The sequence below is a fragment of the Acipenser ruthenus genome, chromosome 13 (assembly GCF_902713425.1).
Source record: "Acipenser ruthenus chromosome 13, fAciRut3.2 maternal haplotype, whole genome shotgun sequence".
Taxonomy (NCBI): domain Eukaryota; kingdom Metazoa; phylum Chordata; class Actinopteri; order Acipenseriformes; family Acipenseridae; genus Acipenser; species Acipenser ruthenus.
Window position 1 is genome coordinate 31,060,727 of NC_081201.1, and position 27,932 is coordinate 31,088,658.

General features: G+C 36.2%; 1 protein-coding gene across 2 annotated transcripts; it reads left to right on the plus strand.

The window, feature by feature from the left end:
- Window positions 1-27,845, plus strand: LOC117418212 (anthrax toxin receptor 1-like). Of its 2 annotated transcripts, XM_034030973.3 has the most exons (18): window positions 11-427; window positions 7,823-7,894; window positions 8,107-8,178; window positions 8,458-8,539; window positions 8,627-8,660; window positions 8,750-8,829; window positions 8,925-8,993; window positions 9,351-9,431; window positions 9,521-9,581; window positions 13,054-13,152; window positions 14,019-14,088; window positions 17,207-17,285; window positions 17,839-17,934; window positions 19,402-19,440; window positions 20,508-20,606; window positions 20,776-20,940; window positions 21,043-21,123; window positions 25,701-27,845. In XM_034030973.3, exons 1-18 carry the CDS (start codon window positions 282-284, stop codon window positions 25,944-25,946), a joined length of 1,671 nt encoding a protein of 556 aa, XP_033886864.2. In that variant the 5' UTR covers window positions 11-281; the 3' UTR covers window positions 25,947-27,845. The 2 variants fall into 2 exon arrangements, 1 of the variants encoding a protein (XP_033886864.2); XR_004546791.3 differs by lacking the exons at window positions 20,776-20,940; window positions 21,043-21,123; window positions 25,701-27,845 and adding an exon at window positions 17,471-17,532 and having other exon boundaries at window positions 1-427.
- The last annotated feature ends 87 nt before the right edge of the window (window positions 27,846-27,932 follow it).

The following is a 27,932-nucleotide window of genomic DNA, read 5'->3' on the forward strand; positions in this document are numbered from 1 at the left end:
GTAGTTCCCTCTCTACACTATTGGCATGGTCTCCGCTTTCATTGCTCTGCTAAGAAGCGGTAAAGAAAGACTGAGTAGTGTCAGATTTAACTCGAGCTTTGCAGATGCACAGAAAGCGTGACTGACACAAGAACACTGACAGTAGTGCAGTAAAGCCGGCGTGTCGTTGTAAATACCACCGGGAGAAAATTGTTTTTCAAGATTTTGGAGATGATGTAAAGAACGGTTGAATTCCGCTGCTGTGCTTTTTTTTGGGGTGATATAACTGTCTGGAAAAGAAAATGGCGAGCTTTTTGATTAACGTGTCTATTGCCCTTGTGTTTCTTTTCATGTGCTCATTTTCTTCTGCCAAAGCGGAGGCCGAAGAAGAAGAAAAAGAGGAAAGATCATGCCAAGGTGCTTTCGACTTGTACTTTGTCCTAGATAAGTAAGTCCTTGTCATCTTTATAACATTTTATTTACCCTTCGGTGAACGCAGCCATGCAACGACATCGTTGTCTGGAGACGCTGGGCAGATCAATGGGTTATATATATATATATATATATATATATATATATATATATATATATATATATATATATATATATATATATACGAATAGGTTAGATGTCGGTAATTAATAACTGAAATTAAATGTACTGTTTATGTAGCCAAAAGTTATGTTCATTGTGCTTTAATTTGCGCAATCTATTAAATTAGTTCAGTAATCAGTAAAGCGTTAATGCAATATTGTTTGTTGGCATTGCTATTAATAATGGTATTTGGAAACTTTTAACTGTGTGGATAGCCTCTGTGAAAGCAAAGAAAAACAGCACATCCCCCGCTGAGAGCAGTGCAGGATGCGTGTATTAAGTTTCACTGCTGGTGGAGGCTGCCGCTCCAGCTGTTACAGCTGTCTGACTCAATGGTTGCAATGCAGAAACGCACTGCCCGGATTTCATGCTGAGGAAGGAGAAGAGAAATCAGTTCTGCTGCTTGTGCATTGAAGCGTGAGGATGGCTTTTTCTCAGGGAGATCTCGGGCTCGTTATAGGCTGATATATTTTTTATTCTGCCATCATTTAGCAGGCAGTAATTTCTTAGCATTTATTAACCCTTATTGTTATCTTTAATTTGTTACAATACTGAAGGCTATTTGAGAGGCCATCCATTGAAAACCGCCAAAAGGCTAAATAGAAAAAAGAAGACAAACACAACTGGCCAACTCGTTTAAAACAAATAGTTTTAGTGGCAGCAGTTAAATAACGATGATGATAATAATAATTACAAGGCTTCGCAGTAAAACAAAATATGTTACTGATACAATGGTCACATAACAGTTAAATTAAGTCGAAAACAATGAACATACGCGGTAAGACTCATCTCCCTCGGGACCTTGCTGTTCAAATTTTCTAATTTTTACCAAGGGTATGAAGGAAGCATTTCCTTTCTCACAATAAGTGGAGTACTGCGAGAGGAAATGGGTCACTGTTCTGAGGGCCAAGAGGCGGCTATCTCCCGTTTTTACCTTTGGTTTAAAAAATACTTGTGTTGTGTAAATGGGGGTATAGTTGCCTACAGATAACATCATTCTGCAGTAAAGTGTTTATTGAGGGGGAAAAAAACTGTGTTATTGGTAGGAATCAATAAAATGGGTAAAAAAATGGTTGAGCTGTGGAAATGAGTTATGTTTTCCCTCAGACCATTACTTAAAGAGTCCAGGAGATTCAAAGAGTAGTAGTGTTGTATTAAAAAGCTTTACTGTTTTCTATAACCAACAAGAATGATGTATAGGAGTGCCAGCTTAATCTTCAGCAATGTCAGAACAGAAAACAAACTAACATAAAGTATGTAAATAAGAGCAACGCTTTACCTAGCAATGGGATGTCGGCATTTATGTTTACATTGATGTGCAAGCTATATTTAATGAAGGTTTGTGTAAAACAAGTTAAAGCAACTAGGCACCATCATCTAAAATACACAATTAGTACACTGTACTTATACACATATTTTTTAAAGATGCTGCATTTTTAAGATAATTTCCATTTCTAGTTGAGAATTTCTAAAAATGAGTTAGAATCAGGAGGCAGTGTGGTACAGTGGTTAAAGTCCAGGGTTTATAACCAGAAGGTCACTGGTTCAAATCCCACCACTTCCACTGACTGACTCACTGCATGACCCTGAGCAAATCACTTAACCTCCTTCTGCTCCATCCTGCAGATGAGATGTTAAATCAATGTCCTATTGTAAGTGGCTCTGCCTATAATGCACAGTTCACAGCCTACCTCTGTAAAGCGTGTTATGATGATGGTTCACTATGAAAGGTGCTATATAAAGATATTATTATAATTGTTTTTAAAGTGGCTTGTATGAAAACACCACATGCTGCTTGTCAAATCTGTTGATAAAACAAAGCGAAGCCATGCTTGCTGTTGAGTTCTGTTTGACAAGGGAAATCTTTCATTCAGCTTTGATCACTATTAACAACAACAACAACAACATTACATTGATAAAGAGCTTTTTAGGTGAAGTCATTGTACGATGACAATGGAGCAAGTTAAATAAAATCCAGTTAAAATGGAAAAATATAAAAAGCAAGTACACCTAAAATTATTATTAGGAAAGGTACACTTCGAAAGAGATAAGAACATAAGAAAGTTTACAAACGAGAGGAGGCCATTCGGCCCATCTTGCTCGTTTGGTTGTTAGTAGCTTATTGATCCCAGAATCTCATCAAGCAGCTTCTTGAAGGATCCCAGGGTGTCGGCTTCAACAACATTACTGTTGAGTTGGTTCCAGACCCTCACAATTCTCTGTGTAAAAAGTGCCTCCTATTTTCTGTTCTGAATGCCCCTTTATCTAATCTCCATTTGTGACCCCTGGTCCTTGTTTCATAACAGAAGGCAAAGTCAAAATCATGTGTTTTCAGTGGAGACTTGAAGTTACACCCGGATCTGTCTCTTATGTGACGAGGAACCAGAGTTTAGGTGTGCAGCAAAAGAAAGACTCGAGGGTGCTATCTCGTCCTGGGCACTTACAGCAGGCAAGCTTCAGCCTGATACATTTCTATGTCAGTAGTCAAGTTTTACAGAAATTATTTACATAGCTAACATTTTTATTAGCATTGGCTTAATTAATCTTTTTAACTAGCTGTAAAAGTGCTAGTACAGTATTGCCACATGTTCATAATTAGTTTTGTTTTTTACATTTCCAAGACCCGAAATCTCTCCAAAAATGATGTAACCCCCAGTCTATGACATGCAGAGGTCTCTAGAGAGCTTGACAAACAGCATCTGAACAGCTATGACAGCAGTGCAGAAATTGCGCCAGGGCCAGAAAATTCTGATTTCAGATGGTTTAAGCCGACTTAAAATTTCAAACGTTTAGAGGGTGTGTAGCTTATTGATTGGCTCTGGGATATAAGCCACTGATGTATCTGGACTATATTACAATAACGTTATCACAGCTGGTATTAATGAACTGGATCCAGTCCCATAAAGTAATGTACGATTCAGGATCATTATTAATAAAAAGGCAGTTGCCCACCTTTACTTGAAATGAAACCCAAAATACTTGATCAGTAACAAACCTTTTCTGTTTATTTCTGTTATGTTTGTTTGTTTCTTGTTTGTTTGTTTTCAAACATAAGGCACGCACAAGACTTTCCAGAGAAACTACTTTATTTTGCCTCAGAGGCCTTTACAACAATATTCTAACATTTAAGCTCTTTTACTGGTCTTTTTAAAAAAAAAAACCTGGCTCAACCTGGCTCACCGCTGCAACTCCTGAACTAAGACGAAGGCGAGCACTCGCGTCCTCTGAAACAAGTGCCGCCGTATGGCCACGCAGTTCTGAATTGCATACAGGCATACAGGAGCCAAGGACTCCCCAGCCGACCTAACCCCTACCCAGCCCTGACAGTGCTTGGCCAATTGTGTGCCGCCCCCTGGGATCTCTCATCCATGGTCGGCAGTGGCATAGCTTGGATTCGAACTGGCGATCTCTAGGCTATAGGGCGCATTCTGCACTCCGGGCGGAGTGCCTTTACCGGATGCATCTCTCTGGTTTTACTGGCTTTTGAAAAAAAAAAAAAAGTCAATTTTAAAATGCACTTGAGACATGCAGTGCTTTAGGTTGTATTGAACTTGATGTGTCCCCTGATGTTAGAATAATCGAATTTAATGCACAGTTTCAATTGTGTACCATTGTGCAGGACATATCCATGTACATGCAGGATATTCTTCTGATATTTGTCTTTTTAATGTTAACAAACAAGACTTTGTTCTAAGGATTTAAGTTATGGTACAACAACACAGCGCCCTAAAATAACACAGAGAAGTTCCGGTGCATAGGGGTAGAGTTATTTTTACTTGTCAAGAAGGTCCCTGATATACTCAATTTATTTACTTGGCCAAATTAGAAATTCGAAATCAAGGTTTTGTATGGTTGCAGCCAAATTTTGACAATACAAAGGGTTGGTTCTGGTCAGGAAATTGTCCAACTACCTAGAAAGGTTTGAGATAAAAAGTTTGAGATAACCCCTTTCAGGAAACTGTCCATGAGGACCAAATATTAATACGCCGTGGCAGAGAAGCTGACATATAACTACAGGTTGCTGCTGCATTAATGTTCATATCGATAATATACATTCCCATTTGGAGTAGGATATGAGGTGCCTGATGGATTTGTACCCACTCATAAATAATTGCATCTTCCTTGATGAAGTGCACTTCCCAGTCATCTTCAATGGATGCACCACTATGCAATGTGACGGTTGGTTAAATCGGCTTATCCGAAAACTAGCAGAGAGGTTAATTCCTGCTTTAGGGTCTCAAATGCTTTTGGGAATTTGTTGGACCACTAGACTGTTTAACCTCACATTAGTATTTCCTCCTGTTATATGAGAAAAAAAGAGTCAGCAATTCAGTGCTGTATGATATAAGCAATAACCTCTGCCCTAGGAGTGAGGAGACAACATACACAGCAAATTCTACTGAAGGATTTCTATAAGCTTTTTTTTACTGATCCCTATCTTTACTGATATGTGAATGAATGAATGATGTGGATGAATGAGTGAATGATTAGAGATAATTGGGTAGAAACGTATCATCTCAATATTTTAAATACAAACACCTCACTCTATCCAATGTATCCGGCATACAATTAAAAACCTAATTTCATGTGTTTTTATTTCTTTACCTGGCATTTTAATATGCAGTCCAGCAATATCTTATTGAGTAGACATTTGCAACATTGGTTAAAGCGTGAAACATCTTTAGAATAAAAGCTAGCAATATAACCAGACAGTTACATATTCCGTGTTATTTTAAAGCGGTCGTGGTAATATCATAAATCAATTTCCCAGCTGCAAAATATAAATTAAAAAATGCAGGCATGCCAAAACCTGGACTTAAACAATGAACTTCAGCTGTTGCATTCCAGGTTTGGTTGTAACTTCTGGGAGCTCCAAAATTGCCCTTGATTTGAATTGGTATATTTAACTTCCGAGGTCCATTTATTTAATTGATTTTTGCTTGTTTGTCAACTTCTGCAGGCACTGGCTTTGTAAGCATTCACACTCACTACTCCATATTAATTTACTTTGTACTGCTCATGTTTTTAAAGTGTTTAAAGTAAAAGGGGAATAATACTGTTTTGATTTGTTGATGTCAGTCATCCTTTTGATCTGGTATTTTCTTTTTTTTGTTCTGTTTTTCTACCAGAAATATTTAAATAAATCTGTTTTGTTTTGTGTAATGGTTGCCTAGTGCCTATGGTATTTAATGAAACAAACATTTGCCAGCATTGCACAATATATTTTCCAGGGTAGTGCATTCTGTAACAAGAATACATAGCAGCCACTAAAGTGTCAAGTGAAAGTCGTGGCCTGGCCATTTCGAACCTGCAGATCAGCAGTGTTTTAAATAACAGTACTAAAGAACTGGGACTGCTTTTATTCGCCATTGTTTTTTCACCAGGAAATCACTGACTGAGACTAGAAAGTCCCATCAAAGGGGATTCTACTCATTTATTTTAGAAAATTGTACATTTGACTTTAAAGTAGGGGAAACATTTTTCACGTAAATATATAGCAGAAGTGAAATATAGTAACACAGACATTTTAAATCCATGTATACAATACAGTTATGAATCAATTGCAGGAGGTTTTACCATTAGTTATATTGGTATGATTAAAACCTGCATTATAATAATGAAATCAGAGAAAATGCATTCATGTGGAACAGTTGAAGGATTTGATTCGGAAAGCAAAACACCTTTTCTTGCTTGTTCTCTTTAAAACGTTTTTTAAAAACATCTTTTTGGTTTTCGATAACGGTTGTCTAGTACCAATGATATTTAATGAAAGAGGCATTTGGTAACATTGCACAGTATATATTCCAGAAAGGTGCATTCTTGAACAAAATCAGTAGTGTTTATAAACAGCGGTTCTTGGCACTGTGAGACATTTTTATTTTTTACCAGGAAATTGCTCACAGACTAGAGAGTCCCATTGTCTGATGCAATTGGGAATACACAAGGGGGATTTTACAAATGTATTATGAGGAAATTGTATAATTAGGGTTGAAGTGGGTGAAAAAAATGTTAGGGGAAGGTGGGTGGTGTTCCATGTCATGCAACAACAGATATAAAAGTAGCACAGACACTTAGAATTCACTTCAAATGTACAGTACATTTGCCATTGGTTATATTAATTATGTTTGAAACCAGCAGTATCGTAATGAAATCACTTAAAGGTTTATGGGTTGGGGATCATTCAACAAGGAAATGACAAAGGAAAGTCTATGGTACACATTTCTAAAAGCATACAACAACAGTGATTTGTTTCTGTGTTTTCTATTATACATCTTATATTTGATTCTTTAAAAGTTCTCAAAGCATACTTTAAGATATCTGCCTGCCTGCGTTGGGCTCCACCTACAGTATAACAACCCAATAGCACAACACAACTTCTAATTTGATGCATACTGTCTTTTCTCAGAAAATGCACATGATATGATTATTGGAAAGGGATTGCTAGCTAGAACTGTATGATTGTTTGACAGTAAACTTCAAAACACATTTTTAAAGATTACAGAATACTCTTTTCTAGTTTCAATAAACACATTGCTTATTGTTGTGTTATCCTGCATTGTGCATGTCCCTTCAATGTGAGTTATCCTGCATTGTGCATGTCCCTTCAATGTGAGTTATCCTGCATTGTGCATGTCCCTTCAATGTGAGTTATCCTGCATTGTGCATGTCCCTTCAATGTGAGTTATCCTGCATTGTGCATGTCCCTTCAATGTGAGTTATCCTGCATTGTGCATGTCCCTTCAATGTGAGTTATCCTGCATTGTTCATGTCTGTTTAAATGTAGTCACTAGCTATAATGCAATAGTTACAAAAAAATCTAATGATTTTCAAGCTTTGGAAGCTTGATAGGCAAATAAATGCTCAGCAGCCATATTTAAAATTCAACATTTCCAGTCTTTAGAAACAAAAGTATACCTGTGAAAAAGGTACAATTAGGGAATGTGCACGAATCCGAGACTCAAGCTAAACAAGACCGAATTTGAGGCTTTTTCAGATTTCAGCAGGAACTGATTAATGTACCCGCTTTTTGATGGTTCTAAAGTATTATTGTTACTTCCTGATTTTTTTTTATCTGAAATAAACTGAATCCTGAATATACGGACACAAACCAAACTCAATTTTTCATATTGTACCGTTCACCAACACAATTAAAATGCACAGAAAGTATGTTAATTTAGCAATTTGATAAATGTTAAAATGTACCTGCATTTTTCAAAAATGACAGCAAACCTTTGTTTTTTATCCTCAGATCAGGAAGTGTAAAAAACCACTGGATAGAAATTTACTCCTTTGTTGAAGATCTGGCTGAGAAGTTTATCAGGTGCGAGGAATTTCCATTTGTGTTGGCTTACTCCTGTTATTTAACCCTTCTAATCCAAGATATTGGAACGATATCTTACTGTCAGTGTGATGCTTTTCTTCACAATGTTATTACATTTAAATGAAACCAATAAATATGCAGCAGAAAAAAAAAACTGATGAGCATTTAACAATGGATGAAATGTACTAACCGGTTGTGTCTATATCTTGCAGTCCTATGCTGCGAATGTCCTTCGTAGTGTTCTCTTCGCGAGGAACAACAATCATGAAATTAACTGAAAACAGGTAGGTTTTTATTATTCAAATATAGCTGACTGTTCATTTCAAGGAAGTCCTTCTTTCAGGCTACACCAACAGTCTTAATTACTAGAATATGTGAAAAATGTTTGGAAAAAAATAAAACTGGAAACAGATGTCTTAAACATGTTTTGCATATGCGTTGTGCTGTGCTGTATACTGTATGTATGTGTTTTTTGTATTATAAATGTATGCATTATCAGCTTCATTGTATAACAATGTAAAAACAACACTTCAATAAATAAAAAAAATTATTGTTTTGTATAGGGACGACATAAGAAAGGGACTTATCTCTCTAAAAAGGGAGGTGCCTGGAGGAGATACATTTATGCATTTAGGACTGGAAAGGGTATAGCTTTCTTTTTAATTGAATTTATTTTAATGTATTAATGCTACTTCTGTTTTTAAATAACATTTAACTCATTCTAACTTCCAGGCAAATCAACAAATATACCATGAAAATTATGGAGGTAAGAATTATTTGAAGTGATATACTGTCCACTTCAATACAATGTACTTTCAAGGCATGCTAAGTAGTATATCGGTTTCTATTTGAAAGGTTTTCGGACGGCCAGTGTGATAATTGCGTTGACTGATGGAGAACTGAACGAAGAACAATTCTATCGTGCACAACAAGAAGTAAGTGGAGCAGTAATATTGTAATAGATTACAATTGTAATTACTCTGCGTAAGACATGATTGTATTAACATGTTGCTTTTTCTACCCAATCTAGGCTGAACGAGCTAGAGGTTTTGGCGCTATTGTTTATTGTGTGGGAGTGAAAGATTTTAATGAAACACAGGTAATTGTTAACTCATAATTTACAGCTTTGTAATATGGAAACCTTTAATATTACCTTTAGTATCACCCCAAGCAACCATTCACATTTATTTTGTATGTTCATTTATGTTTTTATTCATAAAAATAAATATTTCTGTAAGAGGCCAGTATCCTAATGCCCATGCCATCCTCCACATATTGTAATCATTATAATCAAGACATATGCTAAATACTGGATATTGTGAAACTGTATTGAACTGCTTGTCTTATTTCATTGGGGGTGCCCATTCTTGTAATAGAAGTGTTAAACACACAGTGTTATTTAAATGAAAATCCTTACCAAATAGTAAGTTTACCAACATCGGTTCTTTTATTTTAGCTGGCAACAATAGCTGACACTATAGATCACGTGTTTCCTGTATTGGGAGGATTTAATGCTCTGGGAGGTATAATTGACTCGGTATGTACCACAGTATTATTTTAAATCATCATTTTTTTTGTGTCTGATTCAAGTTTGATTGACGGTTAACCCATGCTGCTATTTTACAGATTCTTAGGAAATCCTGTATTGAAATCTTAGCAGCCGAACCATCAAGCGTCTGTGCTGGAGGTAAGGACACAGATTGAGTTAAGTTCTCTATATGATACTCTACTCTATGTATCATTCAGTATACACAAGGTTTAGTCGTGATGGATTCAAACGGAATTGATTTAAAAATGGACAACAAATGTCAGATGTGCTCAGTGTTTAACAAATATTAAAATTGATCAAGTACAGAACTGAGGCACTGTTGTGCTTACTTGCTGTCGAGATAATACATTAAATTCCTCCTCTTACTGCACTCTAATAAGGTCATGTCAAGCCAGATATATCTTCCATTTGCATGGGAGCACCCAAGTAAAGAAGCACTAGGCGGTAGTGAAAACAGATTTCAACACAGAAATAGATGGAATATATAGAAATAGTGGGCATGTTTTATAACCTAATTCTGAATAAATCAAACATATTTATTTGAAGTTATTTTTTTCCGTTTCTGTTTAGTTGGTTATATTTTCCAAAATATAAGTACATTATTTTTCTTTCTAATCTATTGTCGTGCATATAGGATAATTCCAATAAAATAAAAAAATCAGCATTGTTTTAGCTCTTAAATATTATCTAGCTGGGGTGTACATCCTTACAATAGAGAAACTGAAACACTATTTTGCAATGACACGTTTTATTTTAATGTTTGCATTTAAAATATGCTTTTACTGTTTATTCTGACTAAATGAGCATTCCCAGTGTTGCACAATAGCTTTCTTAAAGCATCAACAATATTGTTGGTACTTTTTAATCAGTATTTCTTATTTAAAGTAATGCCTTATATATTGTTTTTACAAATAGAACTAGCAGCACTTAATAAACTTAAAGCTTTTGAAGTATTAAATATACATCACATATCTCTATGATAAAAAAAAAATGCACAATATAGATTGCGTGTGTGTGTATATATATATATATCCTGGTGTGGATTGGTCTGCTTCTATCTTTATAATCAGGCTGATTCAAAGTGACCGGGACATGCAGCCTGTAAACAGGCCATCAATTTGGAGTTGAACGTGCCTGCTGTATAACTTGACAGCATCATTGCTTTGATTACGCTCACAGTACACAGATGTGATTGAAAGGCCTTGCTGGATGTGGCATCCTACCGGCCATGTCAACTACCAGGTGTGGATGCAAACAGTCAGCTTCTCATCAGAGTCACACAAGCAAAGCCGACAGCACAGCCAGCGCGCACCAGCTTCAACCCACCATCTCGCTGCCAGCGCTGCCCGCTTATTTCAGAGCTGACCTTTTTCCCTTCGCTATCTTGTCAAAATCAACAACGTATAATCTGACAGTAACTAAGAAAGAAAAGGACGCGGTTACAGCCCAGGCCCAAAATGAAATAGAATTAGCCATTTCAACAGACTGCTACCACATGAATCAAATGCAACGCAGCGTTTTCTGCAGAGTAGGCTCATGGACTAGTCAGCCATTTAAATGGGAAGTAAGTGTAATTATAAAGGTAGACGGTTGTTTTGTACAAGTGACATGTTAATAGGGGGTTGTGCTGTTGGTCTGGTAGGTGGAGTTTTTGTACTGAACCTCAAGTGTCAGCCAGTGGAACAGCAGAGCAGGAGCAGCAGATGTAAATGGTCATGACATGCTTGAAGCCGCTGCCATTGCCACAACCACAGTCACATTCCTTTTTCTGAGGCAGCCATTTTCTTTCAGGATTGCTGCTGCTTGTGAACCATTCCTCTTGTTAATTCACCTCGTAAAATACTAAATGAGAAACAAACAAAAATTACTTATATGTAGAACCAAAACTGTGTTACATTTTCATTTCTTAAACATTTAAAATTTAAAAGCCATAGTAAAAACATGATGTATCATTTTCTACAGTATCTAGAAAATTAATTATTCATTTAATTATGTTAGGCATCAAATATTTCACGTGAAATATGTTAATATAACTGCCATTATAGTTTTATATGTATATACAGTATATATGTGTGTGTGTGTGTGTGTGTGTGTGTGTGTGTGTGTGTGTGTGTGTGTATGCAGTGCAGTTCATTTTGACGATATCAATGTTTGTCAAGCACTATACTTTGTAAAGCGGTACTTAGTAACAATATTAAAAAAAACATTTTTCATTTTTTTCCCACTAGATTTCAGCTTTTAGACAGGTTTTTAAGTCCCTGTCTTTTTTTCTCTATCTGTAACATATGCTGTTTATCGGCCTCCACTCTACAAAGTTCTGCCCTTAGGAGCTACAAGGTCAGAGATCTCCTCTCTGCAGTAAGAAAAACACCTATGGCTATGGCAGTGGCACACGGAGAGGGGGGGCTGAGCAGGCTATAGCACCCCCCAAACAAACAGAAAAAGAGCTCAGCCTTGCTATAACGTTTCTTTCAGGAGGTTATAGAGCATCTGTGTTGTTTTGCTGTGCACCAGACTGACAGCTGAGAGATCTCTCGGTCAAAACTGTGGCGCGGGCAGGGGGGCGTGGCTACCAGACTACATGTTGTATGATTGGTTGTTTATATTCTGTTAATATGTTAGGCACACAGCACTTGCAGTACTTACAAGTCCAGTGTTACAAGTTACACGAACATTGGTTTGACCCAAGGAAGTAGGTTTGTGTTGCTGTGGGGCCATGAATAGATTTAAGTTCAGTACCAACTCTAAATAAAACGTTGTTACTGTTATTAAACACTAGTAATAATCTGAAACAGTGGTATTTCAAAATAACAAAATCATGGTTTTACTTTAGTGAAGTTCGCTAGAATGGTTTTATAATTAAAAACGTGTCGTTCTTTATTAAAATTCATTTTCAGATTTCATATTAAGCCTTTTGTGCTCATTCAATCAAATCAAGTAGGAATTTGCCTGCACCGTTTAAGACATTTATCAAGTCAAGTAAGACTGGCAAAAGTAAACCAAAATTATTATTATTATTATTATTATTATTATTATTACTATTATTATTATTATTATTATTATTATTATTATTATTATTATTATTATTATTATTATTATTGTTAACTTTGTATAACATGCACGTCTGCAAACCTGACTAAGGTTATTTTATTTCTTTATTTTTTTCAGTTACGTTTCAGACGGACTAACGTAGCCCCCCCTCCCCCACACATGTAATGCTGGGTGCGCCACTGGGCTATGGAATACAAGATATTTGTGAACAGCACCACTTTCATTATTAGCATTAATGGGGCACATTTATTTTTTTCAATTTGATAATGAATTGAGTGTTCATGAAAGGTTAGGGATGGAACTGGAAACACAAGCCCTCTGGGTGCAGTGCTTGGTGACTTCACAATGTTCGTCTTTTTGCTTTAGTTCTGCATGAGAAGAAGATATTCAAACTGCGGGTACTGCTTATTTCATTATCCGTGTGTGTTTATTCATTGTCTCTTTAGCACACTGCCAAGTGCTCTGTCATAGTGTCAAATAAAACAGATGCAACACCTGCTTTTCTAAAGCAACAAACTAATTGAGTGCCGTTTTGTGTTCTGTTCGTTTGATTTTTCAGAGTCCTTTCAGGTTGTTGTAAAAGGGAATGGGTTCTCTCACGCAAGGAATATTGATCAGGTTCTCTGCAGCTTTAAAATCAATGACACTCTTACCATAAGTGAGTAACTCTGTTTCCTGTGCTGTTATTGCTTTCTAAACATGAATCTGACATATATTAAACCCTGTATGTGTGTGCATTCAGCAACTTAATACCATAATGAAACCATTTAGTTTCTCCCTGTAGAAATCATTTTATGATAATTATAGAATCTTTTTATTCTTAATTAGGAGCATGTTTTTTGCTGCAGTTTAGATCATTGATTTACCACAACAGATCAGTGAGGTTTGTTTGCCTTGTGCATAGCAAATATGTAAAACCTAACCAGTAGGTAGTATGATATAGGTAATAATAATATGTCTTCATAAAGGTTATACCCCTCTGTGGGTAAGCCTCAAAGCTGCACATGTAGCACCTCATAGCTTAGAAACTATTTAATACAGCTCTGTGGCTACATAAACACCTTAGTGAAATTTGCATATGACCTTGATCTAATACTCGTATATTGCAGCCACATGATATGCTTCTTTAAGCCTTCATAGATGTCATCCAAGTCTCGTCATTGGAAAGTCAACACTTCACATCTAACAAACCAATGTTATGCATTCCAGTGAAATGCAAAGTCAGGCTAAAATAGAACATATTTTGTGCTCTGTTAACTTTTTAGGCATGATAGGTCTTGTCCAATTGTAGCAACTACCTTGTATTCTGCACATGCGTTTTAGTTTAGAGTTAGAGAATTCTAGCAACATAAAAATTCCAGGTAGACATTGTCTTCTGAAAATTACATTCAACTTGTTTTTGCTCGCACATACTAAGTTTACTTTTGCATCATACGTTTTTGAAGACACATCCCGTTGTCGTATTTACTCATTTTAGAATATACTGTATATTTTAATGTTAAAAGTCTGTTGTTTTTGTTTTAGATGAGAAACCTGAAGACATAGAAGATACATATTTATTGTGCCCGGCTCCAGTAATAGATGAGGTTGGACAGTAAGTGTCATTAAAATGATTATCAGGTTTATATATAAAGTACTGTAATGTGCTGTCTGGAGGGGGGCTGGGTGAAGGGGGATCCAGGGAAATAGACTTGGCAAGAGTTTGTGCAGGACTGACCCATGAGGTGTAAAGGAGGTTACGCCAATACTTTAGATCTGTCATTTGAAGTAGTCCTGCTGGTTTTGTTATTGTGAAAAGGTACTTCATTTTTTCTTGTTTTCAGAGGAAAGCAAAGCAAAATAAGAATCAGAAAAAGCTAAGTAGCAGCAATGAAAACAAATTGAATTTGGGGAATTAATCAAAAATATTGAATCTTACAATTAAACATCCTTTTTAAATGTATTATATATGCCATACTTAATTTTTTTTAATGACTAAAATAGTATTGGGCACAGCTTAACAAGATAATGGCCAAGTACACTGTAGCTAAACCCACTGTTGGTTAAAACCACAGTGTATGTACATGTATAAAACATGACAATGTAATGTATGCTGTATAATAAGATCCTCAGTGGGAGGCTTTTGAAGTCTTTGCCAGAGTTGGCAGTACACAGGCTGACAGAGGAAGAAAGTGGCAGGACGGCCTTGTGTGAAGTGAACAAGCTCAGTTAATTAGGCAGAGATTCAACCACAGTGTGAAAGGTGCCAGACTGCCAGCTGTGAACCATTAACGTTTTCCTGGGAAAAGGCAGGAACTGTTGGGAGAACCCCACCTTGAAGGAGGAGTTTGTCAAGGGTACCGTGGAGTGCCCAGGGTTTGCAGTTCATCAGTCGACTGTGCATTAGGAGCATTGTTGTTTAGCAACAAATGGCACTGCCATCAAGTCCCTTTGAGTTATGGGGGTCCCCTTTACGTTCATGCCCTCTGGGAATGCTGTCTGACTGAGCCCTACCCCCCCACCCCACCCCCCATAGCAGTGACCCTATTTTTTTCAGCTAAGCTAGTTGTTCTCAGATTCTCACAAAAACAGATACCCCTTTCCTCCAGATAGCCTTCCAGCTAAAGGTCTGGCATGCTGTACCATTTATTCTCTACTGAAGTGTAATAGCAATAATTATGGCCCATTTGGGATGTAATAGGGCTTGAGGCAAAGCAGAACCTGTTATGACTGAGTGAATGAATTGTGAGAGTGCTGAGGGTATGAGTAAAATAACTCTACTGTATGGGTGAAAGGGGCCACATAACAGAAGTTAAATGTAAGTAAACAGAGCCTGTAGGCCACATTTATGAACAATAATCCTGAAAGGTTCTAACTGTAAAGATGAGGTCCAAAGCCATGGGTTGTGTCATTCTGTTGCTATGCTGGATAGCTTCACCTATGGAGTTTAACAAGGAGCCACATGGCTTTCATGAGAAAGAGGGCCATTGTCTTAGTTTGTGTTCAGCGATGCCTGCTGGGTCTTGAAGAAGTAATAAAAAGCCTGTCTCATAAAATTATTTTTGAAATATCAAGCAAGGGAGAGAAATAAGAACTCACACTTTCTCTGTACATTTTTAAAACTTAGTGTATATATATATATATATATATATATATATATATATATATATATATATATATATATATATATATATATATTTATCTTCAGGTGTTCTGAAATCATGCTATTTATACCACTCTGGAGCTGACTGTCTCCAACTATCACCCAGGCATTTAATGAGGCGATTTTTAGAATTAAAATTAGTGACATATCCTTTTTATTTACACTGTGTTTTGTTTGGCTACAAACTACTTGTGTGCGCTATTATACAAACAAAACATGACTGTAAGCTTCTAGAATGTGCTCTTAGAGAGTGGGGTGATCGCTGATTGATGGCACATTAGATCGCTTGTCACAATACCTCCTGATGATACTGTACACAGCCCCTTGTAGCATTACATTTCCAGAAGGGGTAAACAAATCTTAACAGCAAGAACAGAGCAAGGAAAAGAACTTGAAATTGTCACTGCATGCAACAGTTGCATCTTACTGAGGCTTTTATAGCTCACAGTGCCTCCCTATAGCAAAACTGTGACAGCAGCGATCCCTCTCGCTATTCTTCTGAGTATCTCCTCTTGTCTCTTTGTCTCTCTCTCTTTCCTCTGAGACTGGAAACCCCCGGAAGGGAAGCACTTCCCAGCAGGTGACCACTGTAAGATTCCCCAGCAGTTTCACATTTTACTAGCTTTGATAAAGTTAGTAATAAACCAGAATATAAGATATTTGAACCTTTACTTATACACTGATCACGTTTTACCCATAATATAATGAATACTGGAAAATCAATCATAATTGTAAACTTTACATTTGAATAAGAATTTTTAAAAAAACAGTCCAGAAGCATTACAGTGCATTCTTTACTGCTGTCAACTGCACAGTTCCTAATAACAGAAAATACACACTTGCATGCTGATTTGAGGGAGATTTTAGGTTACTTGAGGTGTTCTTTGTATTCTTTCTGTGATTGATTGTTTGAATTGATATGGAGTTCATTGTGAAACTTCATATTTTCTTGTCCATTCCACATCATGCCCAGGACAGATTTAAACCACTCTAATACCTAGAATAAGGAATCTGTCATGCCCTTACCATTTTGAGATAACAATCATTTCAGGTATTTTTTTTTTTATCCATCTGGAGTGATTGAATATAGTGAGGTACAGAACTTTGTTATTTTGTATCCTGTGTTGGTCATATTAGGGGGTATATCTTTCAACATAATGTTTATTGATATTTGTATTCACACATCCTAGGTCAAAGATCAGCTGGGAAAAGAAATCAAACATATTTCACAAATTATCCTCAGCAACATTTCTGAAGAGAATTGCCTGCCTTTCCCTTCCCTGTATCCTGTATCCACTTTATCCAAATCAGTACTCCCTCCGACAGTGTGAACACATACATCAACACAACTCTGATTATGTAGAAAACATTTAAAGCTGCAACCCTTTAATAAGCTACAGTAGTTTCCATTATGACAATGGTCAGAGCTATACAGTATTCTCTGTATCATTATGACAATGGTCAGAGCTATACAGTATTATGTGTATCATTATGACGAGAGAAGCATGATTTTGAATTTATAAATAAATCATATTAATCAATATAAAAACAATATGTTTGTACTCTATAGAGTTGTGTATCTACAAGTCAGCATGAATGAGGGCTTAACATTCATCACCAGCTCTGTGTACATCACCACCACTCACTGCGTAAGTACATAGCTACACACTGTACTCAACTCATTTCCTTGGCTGTACTTAGGAATCTCAGAAACACTCCATTCTATTACTTTCCACTCTTTTATGACTTTCTATTCGTTCTTGTTGACCTCACTCTGAATGATTTATTTTTTTGTTTCTTGCTTTTTTTCCTTTCATATTCTTTTTCTGTGCAGCCTCCTCCTCTCTGGTGGTTCCTCAGCTCTCAGTTTCACCTGGTCGTTTCAGTTCTTTTAGAGTAAGTTTATTTATAGCGTCTCTCTGGAGCTAGACAAAATGATCATCGTAAAATCCTTAACTATTTCTTTGTATTGTTTTCTTAACATTTAATTAAATCTTATCCTTCCCTCTACCGCTACACACCTGTGCAGTTAACGGTGTCTTAATTAGACATTGTATAAACATTTCATTATGTTCATATATACAGTATATATATATATATATATATATATATATATATATATATATATATATATATATATATATATATATATATGTGTGTGTGTGTGTGTGTGTGTGTGTGTTGTTTTTTTTTTCTATACAGTTCGATGGGACAATACTTCTGATCACACTGTTAGTCCTGTTCTTATTACTGGGTCTTCTTTTGATGTGGTGGTTCTGGCCTCTATGTTGCACTGTGGTAAGTCATATTGTTTGTAATTCATTTTCAGTATCTTAATTTAAATTATTTCGATATCTTTGAATAGAATGAAATAAGGCAATTAAACATACCTGCAATGTGCTACTGTATTTCGTATCCAGTATAGATAGTATAGAAATCCATTTGGCCATTTAATAATTTTTAACTTTTAAACACCTTTATAATCTACGATTCAGATTTTTGGGAGATTTTAATGAACATATCTTCAATCAAAGCAACATAAATATTGCTCTGCCTTAGTTTTCTTTATTGTATGCATTTATATGTCCCCATATGCTTTTCCCCTGCTAAATAGTTAATTGAATTAGGCCCTAGGTCAGCTAGGGACCCAATCCAAACCAAGCTGAATCACAAGGTGACAGGCTCCTTGATGCATGTGATGTTATTAAACTGATTACAATGTCAAATTCCTTAATTACAGCCACAACACAGTCTTAAGCACATTGCCTTAAGGGTTATGTTTCCTGCCTGACTGGTCCTTTACATGCTAGATGTATTTCCAGAACAAACTTGTGCTTAAGCTTGGTCATAGAGATTTGCCCAGACAAATCATACACCACTTTTTTTTGTATTTAGTTTGATTTCATTAATGGGTCGTCACTGAACAATACTGAGGTACCATCTCAAGGTGTATATAGTTTAATGGAAGTTTAAAGAATTATACATTTCAGTTCATAAAGGATCTTTTCTTTAAATGTTTTTGTACGTTTATATCACATTATTGGATATATATCCTCCTCACACCGACTGTAATCAGAATTCAGGTAGGTTAGATTTTCTTTAAGTTTTAAATGCAAAAGTTTATTGATGTATAGTATAAAATATATAGGGAAAGCAATATTATTTTTTAATTAAAATAGCCAAGTAGCTTTACTAGTCGCTTAACCCTAGTTACAAAACATGCCACTACGGTAGCTACACAGTGTGCGTGTCTGTGCACTGCTGAGGTGTGATCATTCTAATACCTTAAGATAAAAATGTAGCAAGAAACTGGAAAATACCATGTTTATTGGGTTACTTTTAGAGCTAGTTTAGGCAACATAATATTGGGCTACTTTTGGGCTGGTATTTGGTTGACTTTGGGCTACAAGTGTATTTATTTTCTGGCAACCCTGGTCCCCCTTAGTTTAGAATATTTTTTTGCAGTCTATTGAAAAAGTGTGTTTATAACAACATATTGAGTCAGTGTTAAAGACCATGTATAGTGATGATTTGTCTGCAGTAGTTTTGCTTGGAGGAAATGACATACCATGTTATGTGTAAGGAATGCAGGCAATGTTTTTTATGACCAAATATGGAACTTAATATGGGAAAAGTACAGAAGAGCTGCTTTTCTTTTTTGTTAAACAGTCACACATCACTTTTATATTTCCACAGTTTAAAATATGGTCAAAACTTATAGTGTGTATTTGCTGTATGCATTCTTATCCATTTCCTTTATTAAAGGTGATTAAAGAGCCCCCACCTCCACCACCCCCTGACTCTGTAAGTAATACTATACCTTTTGGACCAATCTAGGTTTGAATCTGTAGCATTAAGTTATGCATTTAGATGATGTTCTTGAATATGATTGTACCAACAACAGGGTTAGTGGTATGTTATACAATTAGTAGTGAATTATGTACAGTATATCAATATTCAGTGTGACTATACAGAATGTATCCATTATTACTACTAAATCTGAATGCTGAATCAGTGCTGAATACTTACATTCATGAAATTTATAATCAAGATCTCTGTATGTCAAATGTAAAGTTTTTTGAAAAGCACAGACAGCAATAATAGACATTTTGTATCTCCCCCTTTCCAAAGCCAGATCACAGTGTTCAATAGAAAAGATCTTTGTCACATTCTGTTGCTAATGTACATCTGTGCTAAGAAATAAAAGAGCTTCAGTGCAAAAGCTGCAGAGACAGAGGTCTGGTCTGATTTCATTTAAACCATAGCATATAGCAATGCAATGAACTATTCATAAATTACAACTTGAGTTAAAGTAAAATTCTGTGTTTTTTTTTTTTGTGGTTTGTTACTCTCTAAGGAGTGGGTCTTCAGTCCTTGTGATTCACATCTTTTAATAGGATACTCTATTTGTAATTTCAGGATGCAATATTATTTTTGTCTGCTTGTAAAGCATTATTATTGGTCATTATTAAGGAAGGGAGGTTCCTATCTTTTGGGAGGGGAGGGGGAGGGGAAGGGGGAGGTTGACTGTTATAACGCTGTATTTTCCATTGTGGACCTGTATTTTCCATTGTGGGTACACTACATAGTAAATGTATGATATAGGCAATAGGAAAAGTGGGCCCACTGTATAAACATCACATTTCTGTAGCATGGTGATGCAAATGTGCTATATTTTTTCCCAGAAAGCCCTTTTAGTTCACTTAGCAAGGAGCTAATTGAATTACCGTGGACTAATTCAATCTGCTTTTTGCGCTGGTATGTTTTTGGTGACTATTCCTTTGTGTTAGAACCTTTAGCCCCCAAAGAGTTTCAGAGGAGTGTTGTTTGAATTGATAAAGGTAGATAACACATGTTGTGTGTCTATTCAGGAATCTGATGATGAGGATGGAATGCCAAAGAAAAAATGGCCAACAGTTGATGCGTCTTACTATGGAGGCAGAGGAGTTGGAGGCATAAAAAGAATGGAGGTACTTTGTGTTGTTCTCTACTTACCCACCTGGCAACTAGAACAGTGGGACGCTGTCAATGCTGCAATGGTTTTATACCTTTTAAACTATGCCCAGGTAATAAGAGTTTGCAGTGTCAAGTCAAGTGTTATAACTGTGAGATTTACACAGAGTTCACATACTTTTGTAGGTACGCTGGGGTGGTAAAGGTTCAACAGAAGAAGGAGCTAAACTGGAGAAACCCAAGAATGCTGTAGTTAAAATGCCCGAACAAGAGTTTGAACCCTTTGAGCCAAAGCCAAAGAGATTTAGCAGGAGGCAGCCTCAGGAGAGAAAATGGTACACGCCGATCCAGGTAATTTAGAATATCTTGTGCACTATAATCTACAGTATGGATTCTGAAAATTAATTTGAATTGACCATAATGTGTTCACGCTATACTGTTGTGCTTCTTTAGGGCAAACTTGATGCATTGTGGGCACTGTTTCAGAGGGGCTATGATCAAGTGTCTCTCATGAGGCCACTACCTGGAGATCAGGTAAGTGTAATGCATGTACCGCATGTAGCATATTATTAGACGCAGACAGTATTGGGTGTGGCCTTTTATCCTCTAAAGTACAATCTTGCATGCCTCCAGACAAGGATTGGCATAGTGTAATGGAAAGTATCCAATTTAGCTAAAACACAAGGGCTGTTAATACAAAAATAATGCAGAATGTTTGTTTATTGGCCTTTATTGGTTTATTGGCCTAGTCTAACAATAACATTCCCCACTTAAAAAAAACATATTGCAAGTTTAGTTACAAATATTTAAAAACAAATAAAGAGAATAATTTTAAGTAGGTGATAATATCACATTGTTAAAAAAAAAAAAAAACAGAAAACATTTAACCCTAGAATTGGTCATTTTTTCTTTAAATAGTCAATTTACAGAATATATTTAGACCACACACATACTATTTTATATCACTGTGTATTGCTTAGAAGCCTGTCAAACATGTTAGTGATTTACAGACTCAATCTGTGGCTTATTCCTCAGCTACTGCACCTTCTACTGCTGTCATATAAAGGACAACACAACACAACATCCAGTACTGCATTATTGTATTACCATGGAGTTCGTCATGGTAACCCATCTGTGAAACACTGAATAGTACCATTCACTGTTTCTTGGCCTAGATTCTTAGCACTCCTAGTATTTAAAAAAAGAAACAGGCTCAGTTCTTCAAGATACTGTAAGTTGACCTTTTAGCCACCTCTATCAGCTCATCTAAGACAAATATGTCTTACATGTAAGATGGGGAATAATCTTATAAACATTGTATTTATCTTGCTCTTAATTGCATTATTACTTGTACTGTGATACTTGAAATGTATTTGCTTACGATTGTAAGTTGCCCTGGATAAGGGCGTCTGCTAAGAAATAAATAATAATAATAATAATAATGATGGCACGAACGTCTTGTGGACCAGTCAGATAAAAGGCTCTGAAATTATTTTCCATGTAGTTTTCCACAAGCCACCTGCAGAACAAAGACATGGGTTTTTATTTTCCTTTAAGAATAAGTTACTGTTGAGCTTTTTAGAAAGGTCTACAATATGCCAGCTGCATCCTGGGACAGTGTGTCATGTAAATGTATATTAGAAACCCTGGTTCCTTTCCTGTTTAGCATTGGGAAATACAGCTCTCTTACTGTTTAAAAACAACAAATCTCCACACAGAAAATATACAGTACAAAGGCGTTTGTATTCGTGTAAGGAAGGGCTGTGTTTGTGTTTTGGTTAAAGAGGACTATGAGCATGTGGAAGAGTGCCATTAGTTTAATGTGTGCCTGTCTAACCTGCTTTGATTACATTATGTACAGAACTTCATAGAGCAGCGTTATTAGTTATGTAGGTACCATGTTGTTTGTAAAAAAGTGGTTTGATAATGTAAACTTTCAGTACATTTTAAAATAAATAGCATAATAATATTTGAGATAATTAGGTTTTAATCAAATCTAAGTGAAAGCTTGAAAGTGTAATACAGATTTAAACATCAGATAGATTTATATTTTCGAATGTATAATAACCTAATACTCAGGTAAAACTGAGGTCAAACAATGTGGCTAATGTCTTCACCAGTGATATGATATATGATAGTTTGCATAATTTACAAGTCAGTGTGAATGGGTGGCTTATTTCAGTTGTTTTCGTTGATTCCCTTTGTGGTTGTATTTTTACGACCAGAAATCAGACACTTGGTGGTCTGATTTAATACCTTATTAAACAGAGAGCCCGTAAAGTGACATGAGGCAGTTTACAACAAGAGGCAAACCTGTTATTGTGAAGCCCCATTGTAGCAAAGACGAGGGCAGTAGTGATTGATATGGTGGAGTCAGGCTGAGGGCAGCACTTGCTGCCTCAGCAGTCGTGTGCAGAAAAAGAACAATTTGGTGAGCACACACAACAGGCGAGCGCAAGGGGGACATATGGCTGGAATGAGAATGGTACCTTATGAATACTATGCAGATGTGAGTGGAGGAAGGAGCCTCGTTCCATATGGTGCTTTAACAGCTTTCAATTGTTTGCAGCAGACAGCAAGCTCTAGCCAACCGAGAGGTTTAGTATGGGGGGCTGGCGATGAATCGACAGGCTGAGCCACTGACTGTAAACTGGGAAATAGACAGCTGCTGTGGTTCAGATCATTAGCAAAGGCTTAAATGGTACAACTCGGACACCTTGCTTTAAAGATGTAATGCTTACCACACTGCAGGGGTACAATATGCTAGTGGTAGTATATTGGAGTAATTATGACTGTCGTTCTTCATTAGTCTATTTATGTTGTTGCACTTTGGAGGTTAGAGAGGTTTCGTATTTATGTGTCAGAAATCTCGAAATCATCTGCTTTTATATTTTAAATATCGCTATAAGTAGAAACTATCCGGAAAAATAAGTTCAACACATGTCTCTTAATATTATTGCAACTTAAAAAAAAAAAAACAAGGACGTTGTTGTTCAGTGTCATCGTTTGGGAATCCACATTCTTAAGCATAATGAAGACTTGCTACAGAATAACCTGCACAAGTCAAAATTCTGAAAGGGTCTCTTTGTATTTAAAAATTAGGCCATTCATATTCTTCCCCTGGTGCAGACCTAAGCATACCAACAAAGAAGCCAATCTTTTCTGTCACAATATGGCTAGTGGCCTTTAAACTCTCCATCTGTTTGTCTGACAAGTAATCAAACAGCGCGGCAGAAACTGGCAACACTTTGACGGCCCCTCTCATTTCAACTGAGGTGAAAGTAATTCAAATGGATTTAGGGATTCTTATTTGATTGCATACCAAGAATGGGCTAGATATGCATTTTTACTGCTGTGCTTTTTGTTATGCTCAACACATTAAGACAGCGGACACACTGATAAAAGTGTTAAACCAGTTGTTTTTTACGCCTGTTCATCTTATGAATAAAAATGTATTACACTCATTCACTAGTCAAAGAATTGGTTTATTGTTCAAATATATTGGTAACCTTGTATTATATATGTAATTAATTAGAATGTAATTATATAAACACAATGGGGGTATTGAATTTATTTAATTGGTGGCAAATCAAAATATTTTTAAATCATTAAAAAGGAGTGGTACATATATTTATAGAAAGAAATAAACTAAAGAGAATCATGTCCAATGTTAAATGTTTGATTTGCATTAACTTGGCACATAACAATCTCTATTCTAGATACCTGTAGTATTTGCCACTGTTAAGATGAGTAGAATATATGAAGTAAGCATAATTCATGACAAAATTACACTCCTTAGGGGCATGTTATATATTATTGATTTGATTTTTTTCTGAAAGTAACTTAATCATATCATGATATAACATATCTATTGACCTGCACAAGCTGCTGTTTGTTGTGTAATTTGTGAATCCACCAAGAAAAGTTGATTCGTCATCTTAAGGTTGGGACTGTCTGGGGGACTTTTTATATCTATAGTACAGCATATAAAATGGCATAATAGGTAACTCTATTCTGCCCCCTGCTGATTAGTCGATGTTAATGGTTACAACAGCAACAAAAAGGCAGAGGAGGTCAATGCTTTTCTCCAGTGGGTAAGACATGCACTTAGCAGCCATGAAGTCGATGGTTCACAGTCAGTCTGTGCCTGTAGGGAGAGGCTTTTGCTTGTTCACCTCTGCCAATCAGTTAATTGCAAAGATATTGTTTTTCCTTCTATATACTGTATGCATCTTTTACAACCTTAATCGATATTACTTCATTATGACCAAGTAAATGTATTAATAAGTTACCAAGTTGTTAAAAAAAAACTAAAAACAGATGTTCCATTTCTCTGAACAGCTAGGAATCTAAACACCACTGTCGCTTGAATCAGTAGAATTTCCTACCCTCTGGAAATAGATATATAAGACAGACAACAGTATTCATTTACATTTACAATTGTACTTTGTTACTTTTACATTTTACTTTTTAATTAATTTGTTTAATTTGTGTATTTTTAAAATGAGAACTGATTTGGCTCAAAATTGCATTTGAAGAGTGAAATAAAATAATAGTTCTATGAACCAGTATTCTGACACTATCCATTAGCCTGTGTGCTTAATTATAATCTACTAGGATCTGACGGTAATGCTAAGACCAGAGAGGTCATGACCATGTTAAGCAGCAGACAGATCACTGGCATAAGCTCTGCCTCAGTCGACTGACCGATGGTTCATCTTGATAAGTTATCTTATTTAAAGGTCTCACAGATGCATATTACTAGAATTTAGTGAGGGGTTCAAAAGCTCAGTGTTTTCTGCTGCATCTAACAGCAGTCAGTTTTAGGAAAATAATTATTTCTATTTCTAAGGGCATTACTTACAAAACTACTTACATAGATAATGAAATATAACCTCTCATAATCATCAATACAAAAATAAGGTTAAGCATTCTTGATTTTGGTATGATGGGCACATTTTTTAAGTGAATAATGAAAGTGTGTTTAGTTCAGTAACTTTTGGAACATCATGTACAGGAAAATGGTGACATTTGAAAGCGAGGGTCACGGAGCTATACCATATACATGCTGATCCATTTTATGTTTTTTTTGTTTTTTCTCACCCTAACAGGGAAGATGCATTAACTTCACAAGGGTGAAGGAGGAAGCAGCACGTGCTCCCCCAAGAGCTCCACAAGAGTCCATCCCTCTAAACAGAGCGACCACACCCCCTCCCCCTCCCCCTCCCCCTCCCCCTCCCCAGAGCACTGCCCCGTCCAGAGGATCATTGCTGAGTCGACCTCCACCAGGACCCCCGCCTGCCCGCGCGCCCCCTGGGCCGCCCCCGTCACGCCCCCCACCCTGCCCAGACAACTAACCATGAGAACAACAGGAGTCACGATGCAAAGTGCACATGGGTTCAAAATCTCCACTTTGACCAAACGTATAGTATTTATTAAAGCTGGGGTTGCCTTACGATGTATGAGGTTTGTTGCTGGACAGCAAAAATAATTCAGAAATCAACTACTGAAAATCCAAGAAAATGTAAAGTTTCCAATTACAGTATTTGATTGTTTTTGACATGATGCTGAGTGTATCTCTTGTTTTTTAGTTGTTTTTTTTTCAATCAGCGTTTTCCTAATATTTGATTTCTGTTCTGCTTAACATCCTATTATCCTGTGTGTATTCAGAATGATTCTTTATTGTTGTTTCCGCTTAGATCACTATGTGGCAGAAAAGATTTATCAGACTGAATGTGACTGAGGAAGTGAGGTGGGGAAGCATATTAGCATTGCACAGGCTAAAACAACAAGTGAATCATTCAGAACACATATAATAAGATATAAACAGGTAAGAATGAAATGCTCTGTAAATGTAGATGATTTTAAGTATGCCTTCAATGTCAAGAGGTAAGAGTACTTTTAGCTCAACAATGTGCTGAGAATCATCTAATTAGATCTGCAGGCTAGTCACTGGCCCTTCCAGGAAAATGTAAAGACTCCTGGTTGATTTTAACATGGGTTGACCCAATAATCGATTTAGTCACGTAACTCCAAGCTGTAATTTTTGTTTCTTTTTATTTGCTGTCAGTTATGTATGTGACCTAGTTTCATGACAATGTCATAAAATACCAAATATGTTCTGTTTCAATTGTATTATTCACTGAGTCTTGAAGGTAAAGATTGTACAGAGATGTATGTATTGTGAAATGTCACTGTTTCTTTTTTAGTGGGTTGAAGGGTTGTTTTTGGTGTTTTTTTTTTGTTTGCTTTTCTGTAAGTGAAAATGACAAAACTTAAGGAACTTAGGAAGTGGTAACTGAAAAAAGGTTAATTTGGTGTCACAGAGCAAGAAGAACATTCACTGTAATATCAAGGCCTTTCTATGCACCTAGAAGCTTTTAAATCCCATTGGTTTATCACACTTTTTAAGGTAAAACCAGGCCGTTCCAATTCTAGTATCAAATTGAAACATCTCTCTGAGTGCTGAGTGCACTTAACTATACCTGGTCTGTATGCTAATATAAGTGAGTGTGGTTTTGAAAACTTTTGCAACAACAAACAAAAGGTTACTGCAGGGCAGTTAACACAACCTAATTTATTAATCCAGGGTATGGGTGTAGGTACTTGAAAATGATGAGGTGGCTGCTGATGGCTCAGGACACTGTATGCATGTGATGACAACATTGGAGTTAACCTACCTAATGATACGTTTGTTTGTTTGTTTGTTTGTTTGTTTTTACATTTGTTATACATTTCTTTTAATGATTTCATTCTTTATGAATTTAATAACACAGCTTATCTTCATAGTATTGCATTCATTTGTTATGGCTTATGGAGTAAAGATGTTTAGGGTTTGCATGCACTTATTTCCTGTTAGAGTGTGAATTTGTCGTAACACATTGAAAGATCTTTCTTTGTAACTTTATATGAATTCTGCTTTACATCAATAGTAAACTATTGTCGTGAAAATTAGTACTGATTAATGGGGTTTGAGCAATATTCCATTAACCTGCTAGGAGGGCATAGGTACAGGTACAATGCATTTATGTTAAATGTTATCTATCAAGTAGATCTTTATACCCATGTTTATTTTATATGCATCTGGAATAATATCTAGAAGTTTATTATGGGAACATTAACAACTATAAATTCCGACAAAGCTCAGACATTAGATACTGGAGTGCTGAAAACATTAGTTATTCTTTTACATGTACTAATGCAAGCATGATTTTTTTTTTCCCAAAAAAAAGTACTAATAAAAATGAAGTTCCAAACTTCTATTCTCAGAGTTCTTCTTTTCTAAATAGTAACATTCTGTCTCAACACACTTTGGGGATGCTTCATTCTGTATCATAAAGACA

Coding starts and splice junctions, on each gene's coding strand:
- LOC117418212 (XM_034030973.3), top strand. CDS start 282: ATGGCGAGCTTTTTGATTAACGTGTCTATTGCCCTTGTGTTTCTTTTC. Junction 8,179..8,457: donor ATGAAATTAACTGAAAACAG/GTAGGTTTTTAT, acceptor TGTTTTGTATAG/GGACGACATAAGAAAGGGAC. Junction 13,153..14,018: donor CAATGACACTCTTACCATAA/GTGAGTAACTCT, acceptor TTTTTGTTTTAG/ATGAGAAACCTGAAGACATA.